Source organism: Stegodyphus dumicola, chromosome 6, assembly GCF_044657685.1.
Source record: "Stegodyphus dumicola isolate Sdum_Otavi_A_Nest chromosome 6, ASM4465768v1".
Lineage (NCBI taxonomy): Eukaryota > Metazoa > Arthropoda > Arachnida > Araneae > Eresidae > Stegodyphus > Stegodyphus dumicola.
The window spans coordinates 107,480,332-107,497,800 of record NC_140773.1 but is presented as its reverse complement, the minus strand read 5'-3'; the positions used below and the strand labels follow the sequence as shown (position 1 = coordinate 107,497,800).

The window sequence follows — 17,469 nt, the reverse complement described above, 5'->3', positions numbered from 1 at the left end:
CAAATGCAAAAAAACATTAACACATCATTAAATGGAAATTATAAGTATTAAAAAAAGATTATTTGATTGAAAACAGAAAATAAAATAGAACAAACTAAAACATCCTATATAGACTAGAAGAGAAACACGCTAATGTGACAATCAAAAACGTAAAAACAACCTTGTATTTAGTGTAAGTATATTGAAACACTCAATCGATTTCGAGGGCACCTAAAGGTCCTTCCTCATCAGGAGAAAGAAATACCTAGAAAGAAGAAAAATAAAGGGGAAGGAGTCTCAGAAACACGTGGTCCTTATCAGCACTGCACGTCGTTATAACCAGATTTTTAATCAGAGTAACACTGGCCGCCTACTTTTACTGAGCCAGGCTATCTGATCACACATGTAACACAAAGGACAAGAAAATTAGCAAAGTTAAAAATAGGGAGCGAGGGCAACTGCACCTTCACGCTCAAAATCTGAACTTCGAATAATGGAAAGCAACCACTGAACGGATTTTTATAACCTCTGGTACTACCAAACAAGAGGAGGTAATGCCATCTATCGGCAAAAATAGTAACTGAATTAAGATAGTAGAATTTTAAAGGCATTAGGAAGGACTGGATTGGACTTAAAATCATTAACCAAACATGCTAAATCTTTGTGAATGTGAAAAGCCTCAAGAAAATCCAATTCACCTATGGAAGAAGCCTTTTGGATAATTTTTGCAGACCCTTTTGGATAATTTTTGCAGATTAAGTCAAAATTATGGTTAAATGTCCAACTATGATACGCTATTGAAGACTTGTTAATTTCGCCTTTTTTGACATAAGATTCATGTTCCTTGATATGAAACTTCAACGCTCTTTTTGTTTGGCCAATATATCTTAAACCGCACTGACACGATATACTGTAAATTCCCCAAGAATTCAAGACAGAAACGCAATCTTTTAGAATCGAAGGGTGAATTTTATTAATAGGGGAGAAACAGACTTGAAAATTGAATTTCTGGAGAATCCGTGCAATTTTATAGCTAACAGAAGGATAAAATGGAAGCACGACAAGGTCATTGATATTATTTCTAACAGTGGAATGTCTTCTTTGATGGGAATCTGAAAATTTTTTGACGGCTTTATCAATAATCACGGGAGAAAATCCACGGTCAATCGCAACTGCTCTCAAATAATTAAGTTCATTGGTAAGCAAAGATTCAGAGGAACAAACTTTTAGCGTGCGGAAAACATAATAGTAAAAAGAAGCCATTTTTTGCTTAACAGGGTGACACACACACACACACCAAAAAAAAAAAAAAAAAAAAAAAAAAAAAAAAAACTTCTCAAACTCAAAATCCATAATCCCACAAAACTCAATTCTATACTTCTCCTTAAACCACTTCAAAACAAAACTCCTTGAAATACACTAAGCCTCAAGAGCAATCACAAATTTTTCAGTAACCACACAGTATAACCAGAAACCAGAAAAGAAAAAGTTTTTGAAAGACAACCAACTTGAAAACAGAAACTCAGTACAAAACTCAGTGGAGTTAATTACTCTTAAAATCCTAAAATCAATTCTTCTCAAAATTTCCACAACACTACACTCACATAAGTAATTTCTAATACCACAAAATCCAAGTTTAACTTCTCAAAACAAATTTTCACTTCCACTAGTATCAAAGTTTAAATTTCCAAAACACATTTCACATCCACTTTTAAAGTTACTGCAACAAGTTCAACCAAAGAAAGAGAGAAAAAAAATTCAAAACCAAAACAATAAGCTATTAAGCTCAAAAATTGACAAACCAAAAAAAAAAAAAATTAGATCACTGTAACAACAAATGTCACACCACTCACTAGGAAACTCACTAGAATCTACCATTGAAACACTTGAAAAAAAGACAACAGTAAGAGTAAAGAGCAAAAATAATATCTTTTAATTACATTTCCAAAATTTCAAACAAAACCAGCTCTACCTTTCCAAAAAAAAAAAAAAAAAAAATCCCCCCCCCCCCAAAATTTACAACTCAAAATTGCTGTAAAACGCAAAACTCACTATTCTACTGTTTTCAGACATCTCTCAGACAGCAATAAATGTTCACTAAACTCACAACTAAGGTAGAAAATTAATTACTCAAACTCAGAAAGCTAAACAAGAAACTTCACTCCCACTGAAAACTAACTTCCAAAAAAAAAAAATTCAATCAATCCCTAAGTAAACTATCACTGGTCCCGCGCAACTTTACAAATCTAACCAAAATTAACTTTAACAAACAAACATTTCGATCTTTCCAAAAATAAATTCAAAATCAAATTTTTAACTCAATTCTATTAAGCACAAATTTCATAAAATCTATTAACACACTTCAAGAAGTTTAAAAAAAAAAAAATTACTATTTTCGCACACAAAAATACTGCTCTGACATTAAATCAATTAATTAAAATTAGAAATCTCCAAAGCAATTATTCAAAATGAAATAAGTAAAATCAACTCATTAACACAAATGCAATTCTCACCAAAAACTTTAAACTAAAGGATAAAGGGATCAAACATTTAGGTCAGCGCAAAAATTTCATCATTTATAATCAAAAATGTAATATTCACATACAAACAAAATAGAATAAAATATAAAATAAAACTCAAATAATATACACAAAAATTTTTCCAGTGGTCTGCCAGTCGCGAAGTCACGGCACCATTGTTATGTATGAAAATTTTTGTTTTATAATACTTTTTTACTTTAAACTTTGATTCATGGTGCCGGACGAAACTAACTCAAAAATATAATCCAATATCAAATAATTCACATTCAAAATCTAATTCATAATATTCATATATCATTTCGACATTCTTATAAACATTCGTATATCATATCTATCAATCAATCGTATATCATATCTATCAATCAATTGTATATCATATCTATCAATCAATCGTATAGTGGTAGTACAATTTAACGTTTAGTTTTGCGTTGTGAGTAACCTATGACAAGGAATAATCAATAACCCCAAATTCAATTAAACTCCATGTTTCTAAAAAGCCTTCCGGCTCAAACAAATGGAGGGACATGACAGACCACAGTAAAATATATACAACGTAAATACACAAATGCAATTAAATTTTAAACACACATTTATTAAATTCTTGAATATTTTAATTAAATAATGGATAACTGATCAGTATCCTACCACATATTTTTCTAAGCCAAAATAACACATAATACTACACCAAACTACAGCTTACATTAATTAAGATTAACATTATTTTGTTTTTCAAATTAAGTAGGTGTAACAAATTTTAATCCTCCTAAAACTGGCATTCACTTGAAATTATAAATAACTTCTCAATTTTACTAACTGTAATATTTTAATTTATATAAAATATTTTAATAATACTGTAATATTTTTATTTATATATTTAATTATATACAGGTAGATAAATCATGATTAACTGTTCTGCATTTGCGAAAACTAAGAGAGAGAGAAAATATACTTAAAAATTTCACTCACAGATAGAAAACAGTTTTTCCTGATTAGCAGGATCCTTAGTGTCCAATCCAAATGGAAATGAGCCAAGCCCATTTTTCTTTCTGTGACAACCCTTTCTGAAGCGTCTAAAAAATCATTAGGAATCACGAGTGGAAATTACAGTCTAATAAGTCTTCAAACAACCAGGAATCACTTTAACTGTCCATTAGGTGGGAACCAATAATCCAATTTAGAAGGATCTTTTATCTGTCCATTAGATGGGAACCAATAGTCCAATTCAGAAGGATCTTTATCTGTCCATTAGGTGGGAACCAATAGTCCAATTCAGAAGGCTCTTTATTTCAATTCAATAACAGGTAGCTCAATATACTCCAGTTTTTAGCACAATCAGGTGCGTCATCGAAGCGGCGAGGCAACATTTTATGCTGAATGTTTCGGAAAAGGCTCTTGGAGATAAACCGGCGATTCAGGTGAAGAGAGAAAATCTGTGCTAAATTTTCTTGGTAGATTTTTCTCTATACATCTCAATCAGCTCTCAGTAAAAATGCTCTTTGCAGCTCACGCACATTTCTTTATACATCACGTAGGAAAAGCTTCCTTGCATTTGCTCAGAAAGCCCGCAGCAGAGCAAAGCGCCCCACGATTTTCTTTCTCTTTCACATCGCCGCTGACCAAAATTCACTCAAATCCGACTCCGCTACAACCATCACTGCAAGCCCGTTGGTACAAATCGCTCGCCCCGCAAAACTTTCTGCTTCTCCTTTTCCTTTTCGTTCTAAAATCTGAATCAGAATGATCTCTATCCTGGTGCAAGCACCCAGGAAAACTCGGTTTCTCTGCCTCTGTGAGTTCATAGGCTTTCAAAAAAATCATAAAATTAAATTTTTCCAATGCCAGAATTTTATGTTATCTAAATTGAGAAAATGACACACCCATGAAGAATCAAACACCAGAAAATCTGACAATGGAATCCGAAAAACATCTGCACTCACAACGTGAGAAAAAGTAGACCCCCCAACTAACAAGCGGAAAATAAGCTCCACGAGAATCCAATTACCCAAGGTTAGTTGAACCACCCACTGTCTTGAAGTAAGAAAACTGCAACCTTAACAAAGCGACAGGAAAGCGATTTCCGTTTCACACGCCAAGAGTTAAAAGGGCGACACACGACTGCCAACTGCCTCCATTGTTAGTAAAAGGCTATAAGCAATAAACCAGATGTGTGTCCTCGCAACCGTCTCTCGCCTTTGTTACGATTCCTACTCAAGAATAATGAGTTAAATAAAACCTTAAGAGCTTAAGAATACTTTTTTTTTTCAGATTAAAATACACATGAATACAAATAAAAATATTAGAACAATAATAACTTGAAACACATATTAATAATTGAAAATCGCGACATAACAAATTTGTTACACCTACTTAATTTGAAAAACAAAATAATGTTAATCTTAATTAATGCAAGCTGTAGTTTGGTGTAGTATTACGTGTTATTTTGGCTTAGAAAAATATGTGGTAGGACACTGATCAGTTATCCATTATTTAATTAAAATATTCAAGAATTTAATAAATGTGTGTTTAAAATTTTAATGCATTTGTGTATTTATGTTGTATATATTTTACTGTGGTCTGTCATGTCCCTCCATTTGTTTGAGCCGGAAGGCTTTTAAGAAACATCGAGTTTAAATGAATTTGGGGTTATTGATTTTTCCTTGGCATAGGTTACTCACAACGCAAACCTAAATGTTAAATTGTACTACCACTATACGATTGATTGATAGATATGATTGATTGATAGATTTGATATACGAATGTTTATAAGAATGTCGATATGATATATGAATATTATGAAATAGATTTTGAATGTGAATTATTTGATGATTGAATGATTATATTGAATGATTTTTTTTTTTTTGTTAATTTTGTCCGGCACCATGAATCAAAGTTCCAAGTTTAAAGTTAAAAGTAATAAAAACAAAAAATTTTCATACATAACAAAACCGTCAAAAAGCACGAAAGTGTCGTCTACATACCGAATCCAAAGACGAAAAGATAGTTTATCAAATAATTTCATCTCAAAATAGTGCTTATAAATGTCAGCAATTACCGGACTGAGAGGATTACCCATAGCCAATCCTTCAACTTGACGAAAATATGCATTTTGGAAAACAAAGTGGGTTTGACTCAGAGAGACTTTAGTAAGCGAAACCAACTCATTAATTTCAGTATGTGTGAAGTGAAATTCCCGAAGCTTAGTTTCAAGACAATTTAGTGCTCCTTCGACCAGAACATTAGTAAACAGTGATTTCACATCAAATGAAACCATAATGGAACGAAGTGGAGAAATATTTTTAAGTTTATCAATGACTTCAACAGAATTTTTTACAGTGTTAATAGCAAGTAAAGGAGAAAATTTGGAAACTAAATATTTGGCCAAAGGATATGAAGCAATACCTATGTTGGAAACAATTGGTCAAAAAGGAATACCGGTTTTGTGGACTTTTGGAAGAGCATAAAGCCTAGCGCAATTAGTAATAGGTGGAATAAGTGATTTCTTCAACTGCGTTGGCAGAATATGAGATCTGATAGCACTTTTAACTTTCGTGAGGTTCGAAGTTAAAGGCTCTTTAGGGATCGAGCAGTATGGGCCTTCATTTATCTTAGAGACTCCAGTAATATATGTGTGTTTGTCCATAACAACGATCTGTCCGCCCTTATCAGCTTTAGATGATATTAGTATCAGAATGAATTTCACATAAGATCTCATTTTCCTTTTTGCTAAGATTCGAACCCAAAGATTTGTTGTTAAAATTAACATTATGAGTAATTAGGTGGCGGATTGTATCCTTCTGCGTTTCCAAAATTTTGGAGAATTTAAAGGCTTTCTCTACAGGGACGATGATTTGAGGAATTGAAGGTTTAGATGTCTTTGAAAAGTTGAAATTATATTTTAATACTTTTAACTGATCCTCCGAAAGATTCTTATTGGAGATATTAACGATGGGGTTAACCTTTACAGTGGAAAGATTAGCTAGATAGGTGGGACTATCCGACTGGTGTGTGAGCTTAAGGAATTTAGAAATAAGCACATTTTTATGACGTTGACAAACGGTATAAGTTCTAGACCAGGAAGTACGTTCAAATGAGGAAAAATTCTCAGTTGAATTAGCAATTTTTAAATGGAGGTAATATAATTCAAATTCAGTTTTAGATAAACGTGTGTCCCTTATAATATGACGAAGATTTGAATTTATGAGAAATTTTTTAAACGTGAACGGAAGCTTTAAGGCTACATTTCACATGTATAAATTTGGAAATGATATTTTGATGTTTGCATCTAAGTAGAAACTGTAGATGATTCAAGAATTTCGTACGCTTAAGGCGTAACTTACAAAATCAGTTCCTGTCAGTGGACATATTGTGCAAAGGGTACAAGCAAGAAAAAAGTGAACAAAAGAAATATAATTTCAAACGTCCAATAAAGGACTTACTTATAACATGAAAAAACACCAATAAATAACAAAGACAATTTTCATCAACATATGACAAAAACATTCCAAAAGGAGAGAAACATCCAATAGTGAAAACCAATAGCCACGTGGAAAGAAGCAATGAAAGTCAAAATCGTGCACGTGGTAAACGAATATAAGGTAGAATTTCCTCGAAAGTGCCAGTTGATAGCATAAACCAAATCCAAAATCTTACGTGAAATTCATTCCGATACTAATATGATCTAAAGCTGATAAGGGCGGACAGATCGTTGTTATGCACAAACACACATATATTACTGGAGTCTCTAAACTGATAAATGAAGGCCCATACTGCTCGATCCCTAAAAAGCCTTCAACTTCGAACCTCACGAAAGTTAAAAGTGCTATCAAATCTTCTCATATTCTGCCAACGCAGTTGAAGAAATCACTTATTCCACCTATTATAATTGCGCTAGGCTTTATGCTCTTCCAAAAGTCCACAAAACCGGTATTCCTTTTCGACCAATTGTTTCCAACATAGGTACTGCTTCATGTAATTTGGCTAAATATTTAGTTTCCAAATTTTCTCCTTTACTTGCTAACAATATTCACACTGCAAAAAATTCTGTTGAAGTCATTGATAAACTTAAAAATATTTCTCCACTTCATTCCATTATGGTTTCATTTGATGTCAAATCACTGTTTACTAATGTTCTGGTCGAAGGAGCATTAAATTGTCTTGAAACTAGGCTTCGGGAATTTCACTTCACACATACTGAAATTAATGAGTTGGTTTCGCTTACTAAAGTCTCTCTGAGTCAAACCCACATTGTTTTCCTAAATGCATATTTTCGTCAAGTTGAAGGATTGGCTATGGTTAATCCTCTCAGTCCGGTAATTGCTGACATTTATATGCACTATTTTGAGATGAAATTATTTGATAAACTATCTTTTCATTTTTGGATTCGGTATGTAGACAACACTTTCGCACTTTTTGACGGTTTTAAAGAGGATTTATCCGAGATTCTACCTGTTATGAATTCAATTGATCCAGCCATTCAATTCACTCTTGAAATTGAATCCAACAATTCCCTCTCCTTCCTTGATAATCTTATAATCCGCAATGAAACTGATTTTAGCACTACTGTGTACTGTAAACCCTTTGCAGTTTGTTTACCACCCCATGCCAAGTCATGCCACCCTGTTAAGCAAAAAATGGCTTCTTTTTACTATTATGTTTTCCGCACGCTAAAAGTTTGTTCCTCTGAATCTTTGCTTACCAATGAACTTAATTATTTGAGAGCAGTTGCGATTGACCGTGGATTTTCTCCCGTGATTATTGATAAAGCCGTCAAAAAATTTTCAGATTCCCATCAAAAAAGACATTCCACTGTTAGAAATAATATCAATGACCTTGTCGTGCTTCCATTTTATCCTTCTGTTAGCTATAAAATTGCACGGATTCTCCAGAAATTCAATTTTCAAGTCTGTTTCTCCCCTATTAATAAAATTCACCCTTCGATTCTAAAAGATTGCGTTTCTGTCTTGAATTCTTGGGGAATTTACAGTATATCGTGTCAGTGCGGTTTAAGATATATTGGCCAAACAAAAAAAGCGTTGAAGTTTCATATCAAGGAACATGAATCTTATGTCAAAAAAGGCGAAATTAACAAGTCTTCAATAGCGTATCATAGTTGGACATTTAACCATAATTTTGACTTAATCTGCAAAAATTATCCAAAAGGGTCTGCAAAAATTATCCAAAAGGCTTCTTCCATAGGTGAATTGGATTTTCTTGAGGCTTTTCACATTCACAAAGATTTAGCATGTTTGGTTAATGATTTTAAGTCCAATCCAGTCCTTCCTAATGCCTTTAAAATTCTACTATCTTAATTCAGTTACTATTTTTGCCGATAGATGGCATTACCTCCTCTTGTTTGGTAGTACCAGAGGTTATAAAAATCCGTTCAGTGGTTGCTTTCCATTATTCGAAGTTCAGATTTTGAGCGTGAAGGTGCAGTTGCCCCTCGCTCCCTATTTTTAACTTCGCTAATTTTCTTGTCCTTTGTGTTACATGTTTGATCAGATAGCCTGGCGCAGTAAAAGTAGGCGGCCAGTGTAACTCTGATTAAAAATCCGGTTATAACCACATGCAGTGCTGATAAGGACCACGTGTTTCTGAGACTCCTTCCCCTTTATTTTTCTTCTTTCTAGGTATTTCTTTCTCCTGATGAGGAGGGACCTTTAGCTTCCCTCGAAATCGATCGAGTGTTTCAATATACTTACGCTAAATACAAGGTTGTTTTTACGATTTTGACATCTTATATAGTTACGGAACAAAAAGGATGCACCCAGTAACAGGATAAATCTTTACTGTTTATCAATGCATGCATTTTATACGGATTTTATATCATTACAAAATTTTGCATGTGTTACCAGCAAAGTAAGAAATAGAATTCCTGAAATACAATGCCTAGGTATTATATGTAATGCCAGAAGTTTTTATGCAAAGTATGAAATATGAGAATTATTACACATTTTCCCTAGGCATTCTATAGAATGACAAATGCTCTTATGTATGAAAAAACAGTTATGATAAGGCTATTTTTTAAAAGATGTTCAATACTCAAAAATACAAATGTTGTTTTGAAAAATTAATGAAAGATTGCTATTAACAACTGTTATTCAATATATGCACAAAAAAAAAAAAAAAAAAAAAAAAAAAAAAAAAATAGTGAGATGATCTTCACGCAACCTAATAAATTTGTATTTTCTTTCTGGTTGAGACATGGAACCAGCCAGTAAGATCTACCTGACAATGGAAATTAAATTCAGAAACAATTATAGGTTTTACAACAATGTCCTTTTTAATACTTTTTTGTTCTTTCTGGCAGGGCTCACAAAGATGGTTGTACAATCCAATGTCATTAAGTGTAATGCTTTTGTATTTAGTTGAAAGTTCTTTCAACTTTCTGTCACGTTGTCTGCATCCCGTACTCAAATGAGTTTTCATGAGGTATGGGAAAAAACTCAGCATCCATGACGTAATACTGTATAGTACTGATGCTTTTATTAAAAGGATAAATTAATGTACTTTTGTTTTCCACAAACTTCATATCCTAGCGATTCAGCGGCCAGTAGTTCCGCAGTTCCTTCTTAAGAGTCATTTTGGCTTTTATACATCATTTATTAACTTCTGATAAGTAGCTTTGGTTATTTGAAATGAATCAGAAATGTATTTCATACTTTGCCAGTTTTTAATTTGGCATTTTATAGAATGCTTAAAAAATGTACGAAATATGAGTTTCATACACTGCTGGCTAGTTTTAGCATTATATACAATGTGGGATTTCAAACTGTGCCAGTAACATATGTATATTAATCATTTTACGGAAATTGCATGCGAAACTGTATTTATTTTATTTTATTTTTTTATGTGTATGTGTAATGTAGCATAGAAACTAATGAAGCGAGGCTTTGCTGGAAAAGTAAGATTGCAGAGGATAGTCTATTTAACACTTAGTAAATGACTATCTTGCTAAATAGGTGAGATGACAAATTTGGTGAGAAATCGCCAAACTTGGCAACCATTTGGTGACATTTTGGTCCAGTTCCTCTATAACTGTAATGGGTATTCTGATTAAATAACTGTAATTGATACTATATGTAGCTGCAACGGCATGCGGCCTTCATATACCTTCCAGTAATTTCGAAAAATGGAATTTACTAAAGATTTCTGGCCATGCGGTTGAAAACTATATAAGACCAGGTACAGAATCTGCTCTCAGTTGTTAATTCAGAGCCAAATTCTAAATATTGAGATATCCGTAAGAGCTTCGCCTTTTAGATGCGCTTTACATTGCATTATGTTTAACGTTCTTAGTAGTTTGAAATGTAATTACTGACTGTGCTCTGTGATACTGAGAAGAACTATATGAGTATTTTTGTAGAAAGTTGTCTAGAATTGTAAAGTGTTTCTTTTAGTAAATTTTTTTTTTCAAGCTATCATCGGTTCTGTGTGCATTCAATCCATTACAAACTCGTAAGCATGCAACAATATGCTGAAAAAAGATAGCCCTTTCAAACCAAAAAAAAAAAAAAAAAACCTGCATAAAAATGTTTAGGACATCAGTGGTATTATATATAAACACTTTTTAATGGAAAAACTTTCCATTTCTTTTCGTTTTCCAAAAATTTTTTTTAGATTAAACACCGTAAAGTACATAAATATTAAGTTTTTGTCTATTCATATGCCTTAATATACTCATACGCTTTTTTAGTTTTTATGCAAAATATGCTCATCAACTACTGAAGTATTTTTATAACAATGTGATACATACAAATTAATAACAAAGCCATACATAAGTAAATAAAAGATTGTTGATAGTTTAAGGGTTCTGAGAGTTTCACACATTTTTCAAGGCATCTCCACATACAGTCAAAAGTCGTTAATCCGGACTCGTCGGGACTTCGGCGATTCCGGATTATCGATTTTTCCGGTTTATAGATCATCAGTTTAAATCTCGTAAGATGGCATGCACAAATTCTAAAACTAAAAATATGAAACCGTAATTTATGAAATAAAGAACAATTATGATCTAAAGGGTATCAAAATTTACAAAAAAAGAAGCTTAATATTTATTTGTTTACTTTATTAAACATTTCTTTCAATGTAAGTTGTTTCGTTTTATGTGATAATACTTTCTCTTTAATTCTATAAACAGACATGATTTCTTGTTCAATTACAAGTCCCGTAATTGCTGTGCCGAGAATACCGACTAACTTGTTAATCGAAAATTTTTCGTTTTCACTAACCTCTCTGTCACCTTCTTCATGTCTTTATTCATTTTTTGCAGCAATTCCACTTTTTGTTTGACGGACATCGAGACATACTTTCGTTTTGTAGATCCTTTGGGAGCTCCAGAATCGGAAATTGACATAATCGAAAGTTCAAGTTTACTTTTATAAAATTGCTCTTACAGTCTACAAAAAATAATAAGCCGCATCCAATTCGAAGATTAAGGAACAACGCAATCATCAACATTAACTGAATTAGATAATTATATAATTTTAGCTTGCACCGTCCGTTATACATTAAACGAGCACGTGAAAACGTATTCTGCACTTGCACACACGCATATGCGCGTGCGCGTGTAAACGCCTATGCGCATGTGTCAACGCGGCGCATGCGCAGAAAGTTTTTAGCTTTGAGGTCCGGATTATAGATCATTCCGGATTATGGGTGTCCGAATTAATGACTTTTGACTGTAGTTAATTTTCTCCCTAGTATAAAACTGTTTACTTCATAATTCACATTCAGTTTAGTTGCTGATAAAACAGAATTTATACAATATTCATAAAAATACTTAAATGTAACTAAAATTTTTACCTACTTCTTTCAACATTTTAGTACAATCTACTCAAAATAAAAATTATTTATATTCACCTACTCTTAAGGTCTAGCCATAAAATATATAAGGCCCAAAAATTTACTCTAACAGGAATGGAAGCAATACACTTCAGAGACTTCTAATGTAAATAATCTACTAATGCAAACAAATGAGAAATCTAGACTACTCATGATCTTGAATAACTCTGAGAAATTCTAACATGAATTAGAACATGAAACGAAATCACATGGGATCAAGAAAAGTTAAAGTGATAAAATATTTCAAAAACTTGCTCTTTTTTTTCAAGTAGGGGGTAAAAAATTAACTAGTATTTCAGAATAAAAACACACAACAACTTAATAAACTTTTCCATAGCATTTCAGAATAAAAACACACAACAACTTAATAAACTTTTCCATAGTATTTCAGAATAAAAACACACAACAACTTAATAAACTTTTCCATAGTATTTCAGAATAAAAACACACAACAACTTAATAAACTTTTCCATAGCTGGCACACAAGTCAACTCAACATTTTATAAGGGATTTTTAAACTGCTAAAAAGCAAATCTTAAAATGTGAGCAACACGAGGTTTAGCTAATAGTCAAGAGTAATATTCACTAAATAATATAATGAAAATCGAAATTACATTAACTAAAAATTACATATTTATAACAATACAATTTATGATATTTAAATTAAGGGCATAAGTTCATAATCTGTTTTACATGAACATACAAAAGATGCCTAAAAAATTATTACCTTAAGGTCAGAAAATTGCATCTGAATTTTAGGCCTCTCCTGACGATATTTTTCAAGTTCTATCTTGAGCTTCATTTCTCTAAATAAATAAGTAGTAGTAGTAATAATAATAATGGTAATGATAAAAATGCGAAATTTTTAAATACTGTTTCCCCCCCTAGATATATATAAAATAAATACATTTCACGATAGAAATGCTGCTTTTATTGCCTTTTTTTATACAACATTTGGCAGTTTTTCAGACAGAGTTGACAATATAGCATTTACTACTTCTACTATCATAAATTACAATTTTTAAAAAATGTAATCTTTAAGAAATCAAAATTATTTAGATAAAATTTACAAAATATGAGCATATTCCTCAATTTCTTTAAGAATATGTACTTAAAGAACAATTATGATCTAAAGGGTATCAAAATTTACAAAAAAAGAAGCTTAATATTTATTTGTTTACTTTATTAAACATTTCTTTCAATGTAAGTTGTTTCGTTTTATGTGATAATACTTTCTCTTTAATTCTATAAACAGACATGATTTCTTGTTCAGTTACAAGTCCCGTAATTGCTGTGCCGAGAATACCGACTAACTTGTCAATCAAAAATTTTTCGTTTTCACTAACCTCTCTGTCACCTTCTTCATGTCTTTATCCATTTTTTGCAGCAATTCCACTTTTTGTTTGACGGACATCGAGACATACTTTCGTTTTGTAGATCCTTTGGGAGCTCCAGAATCGGAAATTGACATAATCGAAAGTTCAAGTTTACTTTTATAAAATTGCTCTTACAGTCTACAAAAAATAATACGCCACATCCAATTCGAAGATTAAGGAACAACGCAATCATCAACATTAACTGAATTAGATAATTATATAATTCCTCAATTTCTTTAAGTACATATGTACTTATGAGGTGATATAAAAAAGAATACCCTTCTGTTTTATCGGGACCGGTTTCAGAAATGTATGTATGGATATACGTGTTCACGTATGCTTGTAATATACACACATATGTATGTACATATATACATGTATGCTTGTAATACATGTATGTATACATAGTCATGCACACATATGTGCATAGTCATGCATACGTATGTGTGTGTATATATTCACACATATGTGCATATATATACATTTCTAAATCCAGTCCCGATAACAGAAGAGTACCCAAAAAAGTTTTGAGACCAATTCTGTAACACATTAACAGATGGCAGGTACAGTCATAGGAATCAGTGTGCCAAGACACATTGTATTGTGTGCATTGGTAGCCATGCAACTCACACTATTGCAACAATCTTTACCATTTTTAGGTTCCAACATAAATAGAAAGCTTGAACAAAGATTGAACATGAAATTTTCAGTGAAACACAGTAAATCTGCTATTGAGATGTGCACATGATGCAGCAAGTTTATGGCTATGCTGAAATGAGTTGTGTAAGGTGTTTTGAGAGTCACATGCACTATGTCGCACTCACATGAGTGGTAAACTATCAGTGGAAGATAATAAAACAATCAGGAACACCTTCAGCGAGCTCAATTCCAGAAAATCTATACTATGCATCCTATCACTATTCTCTCCTCACACATGAATTTCTCACAAGACACAACATGATCTCATTTCTCCATACACTATACTCTTTAGGTATGGTTCCTGTGACCTTCACCCTTCCCCAGCAGCTGAAAATCCAACTTAAAGGGCACTGTTTTGACACTATTGAGAAGATCCTGCACAAATTGCAGAAGGTACTTGTTATACTTTGAGAAATGGACTTCCTGAAGTGGCAAAAATACCAAGAGAGCTCTATTGCTGTGCAAGTTACTACTTTGGCAAGATACTAAGGTGATAGCATGTTTCTTGACAGCAAAGTTTAGCTGCGTTCACACAAACGCGTGTAAGCGTTAACCAATCAGAAACGAGTTCAGAGGCGGCATTTGCCGGATTGCCGGAGACCACGTCAGTTGATTTAACTTCAACTTTTTTATGCTTGACACGTGAGTTTCAGGCTTTTCATTTCAAATGTCCAGTTTATGTCATGGTTTTTAAATAATTGCACTTTCAAAAATTCTTCTTGATGAAAAAAAAAAAAAAGTTAAATGGACTAATCTTAATTAAAATGCATATGCTAATAGAATAAATTATTTAAAGGAAAATTCTCAAGTTTATTAGTAGTAATAAGCCTTAATAATTAGCCATAAATGATATATGGTTGATAATTTTTACAGAATAACCTAAAGCAATAGGTTGTTGCGAGAAAATAGTGATAGATTTCGAAATCCCAGATTCTGAATTTTTCCTAAAATAAGTCTACATCAGTTTAAGTTTGCTCTTGTTGCCTAGTGGATAAAACGTTGGTTTCTTGAGTTAAAGATTTTGGATTCAAGCATCACCAGAGTGGTGTTGTAATGGAATTGGTATTTATAAAAAAAATATTTAGAGAAAATATTATGGAACCCAGATGCTTCTTCAATTTTCTGAGCGTGAAGTTTGAAAATGATGCTTACCCATAAGGTACCTTAACGTGGAGGTAACACGCTCAAGTAAAAAATTTAGCTTTTACTAGGAGCTTGTTGCGGGTTTGGGTATTTCTCATCAAAGGTAGGAAAACTACCTTTGATGAGGTACAAATATACTTCTTTTTTTAATCTACCGCGACTTTTTTTTTGGGGGGGTGATACAAGAAACTTGCAATTGTTTTTCATTTCATTCATGCAAACCTAATTTTTGCTCGGCATTGTGTGCATTATCCTTCTTTTGACAGCGAGCCTTTGGTATAATTCATAAGAAGATCTGACTACTATGATCTGATTCTATTTCGGCTGACACGAGACTAGTAAAAGTGATAGTGGTATTAGTATAAAGTTGCTGTTTCATCTAATTAAAAAATTTAGTTAGTTCTGAATTTTAAACGAGTGGTGACAAGTAAACCATTGTTTAAAAAACAATGTTATTTATACAGAAACATTATTATACAGTGTTATTTATACAGAAAAGAAGCTTGCTAGTATGTATCTGATTTCATGGAATACTTCTATGCATTTTAATGGCTTCATGTCTGTTTTCATGACCACTTTCGACAGGTTTAATCTTGATGATAATTTTTCATTAATTTAAAAAACTTTTGCATGAGCATTAGTAAATTTGCTAACTGTGGAATTCAATTTTTAACGGAGAAAAAGAAGTATTATATAAAATGCAGTTACTTCAATGAGTTTTAGATAAAAGTGACCTTATAAAATAAACCTTTAGATAGTGGCTGTTCATTAATATATGAATGACTAATTGAAGTAATTACTGTTACATTTAACGTAAAAAATATATACATAAGGCAGAAACTAAAATATTTTTTTTAAAAAATTAATGTTGTTTATTAACTTAATAACTGCTTTTTTAAGTGTGATATTTAATTTAGTAATGTCGTAAATCCCACATATATTTAAATGAAATATATACTTTTATTGCATTATTTAAACCGATTAAGGGAAGTTTTTTTAAGGAAGCATTTAAGGGAAGTTCATACATCATAAGAAAACATTTATGGTATTCTACCACATGAAAAATTTACTCTCCAAAATAGAATCATGCAATTAAGATTTTTTTAAATATCATTCAAAAAAATTCATAAATAAATTAAATTAGATATATACAGTGTTTGATATATACAATGATACTTTTCTGGAATATCCTATTCCTATAGTGCAAACGATTCTTTTCTGGGATATTCTGACAAAAATTAGTGTTCTGCTTTTGAATAAATAGTTCAATGAGCACTAGAAATTCATCGAATTGATGAGGTGTCATGAGAAAGTAATTAAAAGAAATTTCATTTTGTTCAAGTGCATTTCTTCAATTAAATTACTTGCATCTCCTTACTGCAATCATCTCTCACATATTAATGTAAACCACTGCCTTCTGCTTCTCTTACACAAAGCAAGAAGTAAAATAAGTTTTAATCAAGCAGAAATTAAATCCATTTTAATTCAAAAATGTAATCGTAAAAAGTCAAAATACCCCACAAAAATTTCACATTTTTCCAAAAGTTTCCGATATGAAGCACCATCTAGTGCGAGCATATGACAACTTTTAAAGCGAAAGTTGCCATGCTAGTGTGAACTGACATAGGCGGAAAGTGTTTTATTACGCTTTGACACTTCATGCCCCAATGGACCAGTGTGAACGTAGCTTTAGTATTGAAACTTTTTGATGCTCCCTTATGTATATATATATATACACTTGTATGGAAAAAAATATTATTATTATTATAAGTTTTACATTCCGTTTTTAAGAAAGAAATAATGCAAAAAGACTAAACTAATATATTTTTTCCCCTTTCATTGGAATTATTCTAGTAACATTAAATTTGACAGGTGCAAAAATATTAAAA

The 17,469-nt window shown here is 32.0% G+C and overlaps 1 protein-coding gene across 2 annotated transcripts in view; it reads right to left on the bottom strand.

Moving 5' to 3' along the window:
* The window catches only part of Prp6 (pre-mRNA processing factor 6), a 131,801-nt gene that overhangs the window by 77,373 nt on the left and 36,959 nt on the right, over nucleotides 1–17,469 (bottom strand). For both annotated transcript variants that reach the window (XM_085818787.1, XM_085818786.1), the window contains exon 6: nucleotides 13,090–13,168. In XM_085818787.1, coding sequence (XP_085674913.1) covers nucleotides 13,090–13,168 — 79 coding nt within the window. The remainder of the gene's footprint in view (nucleotides 1–13,089; nucleotides 13,169–17,469) is intronic.